Here is a 5,598-nt window from a genome sequence, read left to right on the forward strand (position 1 = left end):
CAGTTACCTATTGTTTGTACTTTGTAGCTTTGGTGCTACTAATGTCCAACAGTTCATTATTTATTAAGAATAAAAAACTCATTCTTCTTTAATGATTGGTTTAAGGTAGAACTTACAGGCATCAATGACCAAAAAAGAGAAGCAAAAAATAAAGAGAATTTTCTCAGTTCTCAGTCAATATATCTCATTTTTTATTAGAAAAAAAAAACCAAACTAGCAAGGAGTAACAATAATATATACAGATGGAGTTATTGGGTTTAGAACAATAGTGGAGAAGTATAGCCCAAAGTAGGTATAATTTCGAGAGGGTTCTACACCTGTTTAAACCAAATTAATTAGTAAAAAAAAATACATGGTCTTCTGTCTCTCCAGTGTTTTCCATAATCTTAAGTACAAAGGTGGATATTGTTGGTGATTAACTAGGCATTAAAGAAGGTAATACATAATAAAAAGAACTGCAAATGCAAAGCACTTCAAACAATCTCAAAAAGGATTATAGGAGAAAGAAAATAAGAGAAATAATAAGGCTTACAAACACTTTGTTAATCTCACAAGTAAAATTTAAAGATTATAAAAAGAAGTTTTAACCCGGCTAATAGGATCAATTTGCACTTTAAACATTTCCTTTTTGGTAAAATCAATTGTGGTACTTTTATGGAATACTGCATTTTACCTCACTCATCCGAGCCATGCCATTCCCGTTTCAGTGAAAGGCCAGAGGCAAAGATGCAAGCGACAACCACAGATTGGGGCTAACTAGGGAACTGAATGCATATTCCAACTTCAACATCCAGCGGGGCTCACAGCTTGTGAATCTTGAAGCCGAAGACTCTTGGGATGTAACTTTGTGCAGCCTTCTGTGGCTTAAGGTGCCCATAGGTCATCAAAAATAAGTGAGGGAATGTGGTTCCAAAATATGCTCCGTCAATGTCTGCAAATTGTCAAGGAAACTCTCAAATAGAAACAGAAGGCAATGAAGTTTAACAATATCGCGATAAAGTTAAAAGTGAAGTAAATCAAGAATCAAAAATTGTGAGACAAATTAAAATGATGTCACAGTATTATATTGCAAAGGTCTAAGTCTCTCTCTCGAAATACGTTGTTTTGCAACTAGCAAAGAAATGTTGATAGCCAGTGAACAGCAACGATAATAATCATATTAAATCACAAAGGAAAATGTAAACATTAATCTACTTTTTAAGACACTCATAGTTATATCACATTATATCATAAACCTATTATACAATACACAAGTGCCCATGAACACTATACCACACAAAAAAAAGCTTCAACTTTAAAGGGATCAGAAGTAGAGCTTCCTATCAAACTTCATTCTGGATGAAAAACAACCATAAATCAAATAGGAAAAAAAAAACAATTAAATAAAAAACTTCAAAATTTCTGCAGGCAAGATTCAAGAAAATGCAAAAATAAATTCAGAATTTAATAATAGTTAATGAACAATAAGGATACTGCCTTGGTATTTGGATCGAGGATAATAGATGTCTTCACACTTCGGGCAGTAAATTTTTACAGTACTCGAACGAGGAATGTCAGATTGGCCAACAGGAAGGCAAGGTTGTCCACAGCAATATACTCGTGGGCATCTCCCAAAGTCATAGTTTTTGTACTTCTCCAACTGTAATAAATTCTAAATCAACATTTGTGAAAACATAAAACACTAATAATAATAGGGAATTTTTTTTATAAAAAATCATACCATTGCAGACATTCCTTTACTAGTGAGTATGTATCGGACATGAATAAGACCATAAAGCATCTCCGCTGCTGATTCAACCAACTCATTTTGCTCCTCAGTGAACATATCCCCTGAGAGATCAATAGCAGTTATAGAGGCGTCCACAATGCACCCATGGACTACCACAGGTGTAGAGATAGACAAACACATGCAATATAAAATACACAAGATGTGCATCATCTATAGATAAAAGTTCAATAGCTTCAAAGTTTATTTAACGGAAAAGATAGCAAGTCTACTGTATCAGCTTAAAAGTTCAGAAAAGAATAATTAGTATTTTTGCTCCCTAAACTTGTTATACCCCTATGATATACGACTTGTAAATAATACTCATCAAAATTTAACTTTTACAGCAACATAGTCCTTCCATCACACTCTATTTAATTTTATCATAAAATCAATGACGCAATGGATAGTAGTGATAAATGGATGCAAATTAAATACCCTTCACTTTTTTTTTAATGTTAATGAATAATAGAATAAAAGATTATTTCTTTTTTTAATAATAATTTTAGTTTTAGTTTTTAATCATTAAAGTAAAAAATATGAAAGGTATTTAATTTGCATCAATTTATCAACTCTTATTTCAGCAAAAAAAAAGTTATTCACTCATATCAACCGTGCCACTCATTTTTAATAAAATTGAATAGAATGGGATAGAAAGACCACGTTATCATGAGGGCCACAACTTAGTAGTGTACAAAATTCAGGGAAAAAGTTAATTGTTCTTTAGAAAAAGCAATAATGGGAGCCTAAATTTTGCAAATTAGAATTCAATTTAGCATTTTTCTCACCATGAGAAGATTCCACGTCCAAAATCAGATCAAGTGCATAGTCATAATATGGGACTTGACTACTCAAACCACAAAGGTTGAAATCATCTTGAATGTATTCATCATCGACTTCGCAAAAGAACTCATTTCCTCGCAAATTGCAAAACCATGAAATCCAAGAAGTGTCATCTCCATCAGAGCCACTTACATCGGATTCTTCACTATCCGTCTCAGATTCCTCTGCAAACAACGACACAACACGTCAATAAGCAAGCTTAGAGAATATTCATGTTAATATCATCAACAAACAAACAAACACAAAAATATATTATAAAAACTAACACATTTTGAAAAGCTTGAACCGTAAAAACTGAACAGTGTTCAGTCTCATTCAAATTATGCAGTATTTTGAAAAGAGTAAAGATACTAGCTTCAAAGTTGAAACACAAAGACATAACACGAATTATCAAATTAAACGATAAAATTAACACGAATCAGATTATTATGTACCTTTAACTACTTGAAATGAACAATTAACTAAAAATAAGCTTCAAAAACCAAATGAGAATATTAAACACAAAACTCACTGAACCAAGATCGGAGAAAACACAGTTCTAAGCAATAAGAATCATAAAAATAATAACAAAATTTGAAATTACTGATAAAAAGGAAAGACCCAGAAAATGAAATTAATCACAGTTACTAAAACCAGCTAAAGAAAACAAGGCAACGACAGAGAAGAAAGACAAACCATCAGAGCATTTATTCTTAGAGAGAGAAGCTGCGGCAGAGCGCGAATCACGATGATCGAGCTGCGATTTACCGGCGGAGGTGGAAGGAATGGAGAGCCTTTCCTTGTCCTTACTGCTCAAGGCCCTCGAAGTTGACGGTGAAGACTTCTCTAGATGCTTGTCTAGGGCATCGTTGATGCGCTTCCGATCGAGAGGTCCAACAATCTCCGATTTGGAAGACCCACCACCACGATCCCTATACATATTATTTTCAACTATTCAGCTCTCAGATTCAAACAAAAAGGAATTGGAAAGCTCGTCAAGCTCGGAAGCCGTTCATTTCGTCAGAAAAATCTGACGAAAACCCTAGATTCTGTTTTGAAGAACAGAGCTTAAGTTTCGGGATCGGAAGTAGCGACGGAAAGAGATCGAAGATGGTGAAGCGCCGATTTGAGAGATGGAGATAGAGAGATTGAGGAGTCGGATTGGAGAGAGAGAGAGCTAGGGTTTGGAGGAGAGAGAGAGTGCTGCTGTCTAGGCCTAAGGTTCCCTCTGTCTCTCCGTTCTTTTGTCGTCCTTCGTCTCTTTTTTTTTTCTTCTCTTTATTTTTGCATTTTATATTTTAGTTTTTTCTTTTTTGAGAAAAACATTTTATATTTTAGTTTTTTTTTTTTGAAACATTTTATATTTTAGTTTGTATTTATGTGTTTTTTTTTTAATCCAATCAAAATTAATATTACCGACATCATTTTAAAAAGAGTTTTAAAGCATCTTTAATGGTAAAAAATTAAGGAATATTTGCTTAGATGGATAGATAAAGTATCAAAATGTTAAGATATATCATTGGATGAAAAATAATGATATTTTAGGAATACGTGTGAATGCTATACAGAAGCATTGATGCTATCATTATTTTTTTAATAAAAATAAAAAATAAAAAGTTATTGTTGCTAAAAAATTAAATAATAACGTGTGAGATCATAATTATAGTATTTTTGAAGAGTGCTATACTGTTGGAGTGATTTTAGAAGTAAGAGACCAAAAATAATGTAAAAAAGAGATAAAATAAAATATTATATTTTTGGATAATGTGGAATTTTGTAGCATCTTTACTATTGGAAATGCTCTTACAATATATATATAGGAATACGATTTTGTCCCGTTAATGCATTTAAAGATATATATTATGTTAATGTACCCAGACCGTTAGATGAATTAGTTATTTGATTTGAGGGTTGTGATTAATATAGGGTTACATAGGATGAAATATATTTGTAACCGGTTCACTTTTTGTAATACAAAATTAATAAATTTTAAAAAGGAAAAACTGACATGACCACCATTAGTCTTTTTTGATTGAGGTGGTGCCACGTGTCATCCTTTGATTAGCTGAAAAATGAGAGCTAAGTGAAATTTTTGGGCTGAAGACGAATCGGGCAGACGAAGCCCAGTTGCGCCTCAGGCGCGTGCGTGACACGCCCGGACCACACGGCTTCGTGCGCTGCACGCGTGCGTGGATTGGGCTTGGGGGAAAAGGAGCAGTTGCTCCTGTTGTCTTTTGTCGCACAAAGCCGGAGGTGCCACGTGGCACCTATGTCGTCTGGGAGAAGATTTTGGGCCCATTTCGGCTTATATCTTTTGTGTTGTTATTGATCTCAAAAATACCAATTTTTATAATTTTTGGGCCATATTTTTGACAACTTTTTATTCTTTTTCTTTTACAAATACTATTCTTCTCAATAAAACACAAACAAAATTAAATTCAAACAAAATATTTCTAACATAAAATATATCACATTAATTTTAATAAAAATATTTATTTAAAATCTAATTAATTTGTAATTCTCTGAATAAAAACAGGAGAAACTTACAAATATATTGGAATTTGGATAAATTTTATAAAAATACTGTTACACGAAATTTTTTTTCAAAAATACTATGTTTTTATAAAACAACAGTAGAACACAAAACAGAACAACTAAAAATAACAGTGGAACAACTAAAAAACAACCGTAGAACAATAGTGAAAACTTAACACAATACACAGTAAATTATTTAAGGTAAAAGAAACCAATCTTATAAGGTGAAAATAAAATATTTCTATGATAATTTTTAATCTAAAACCTAATTAAAATAAAACAAATACACCAATGTAAAACTCAATATGTAACGACACATAATTTCATGAGTTATAAAAAAAAAAAAAAAAAAAAAAAAATTAACCAATGTTCTATTGTCATTACCGTATCTCACTAACTTGCTATCATTTTAGCTTACAAAAAAAAAAAAAAAAGTGGTGATAGAATTGGAGTTATTACTTTTTAAAAAAATAAAA

General features: G+C 32.0%; 1 protein-coding gene across 2 annotated transcripts; it reads right to left on the reverse strand.

The window, feature by feature from the left end:
• Positions 1-298: 298 nt before the first annotated feature.
• On the reverse strand, positions 299-3,988 carry LOC115710360 (putative casein kinase II subunit beta-4). 2 transcript variants are annotated; one of them, XM_030638731.2, is made up of 5 exons: positions 3,284-3,988; positions 2,554-2,772; positions 1,721-1,830; positions 1,474-1,639; positions 299-931 (listed from the first exon to the last, which is right to left on the reverse strand). In XM_030638731.2, exons 1-5 carry the CDS (start codon positions 3,525-3,527, stop codon positions 801-803), a joined length of 870 nt encoding a protein of 289 aa, XP_030494591.1. In that variant the 5' UTR covers positions 3,528-3,988; the 3' UTR covers positions 299-800. The 2 variants fall into 2 exon arrangements, with proteins under 2 accessions (XP_030494591.1, XP_030494596.1); XM_030638736.2 differs by having other exon boundaries at positions 1,477-1,639; positions 3,284-3,891.
• Positions 3,989-5,598: the final 1,610 nt, after the last annotated feature.

Source organism: Cannabis sativa, chromosome X (assembly GCF_029168945.1).
Source record: "Cannabis sativa cultivar Pink pepper isolate KNU-18-1 chromosome X, ASM2916894v1, whole genome shotgun sequence".
In the NCBI taxonomy this organism is placed as follows: domain Eukaryota; kingdom Viridiplantae; phylum Streptophyta; class Magnoliopsida; order Rosales; family Cannabaceae; genus Cannabis; species Cannabis sativa.

Excerpts from the sequence above, each read along its gene's own strand:
- LOC115710360 (XM_030638731.2), bottom strand. The coding sequence starts at position 3,527 with ATGTATAGGGATCGTGGTGGTGGGTCTTCCAAATCGGAGATTGTTGGA. Across the intron at positions 2,773-3,283 it reads TAAGAATAAATGCTCTGATG|AGGAATCTGAGACGGATAGT; the intron begins GTTTGTCTTTCT and ends CGTTGTTTGCAG. Across the intron at positions 932-1,473 it reads TCGATCCAAATACCAAGGCA|ACATTGACGGAGCATATTTT; the intron begins GTATCCTTATTG and ends GACAATTTGCAG.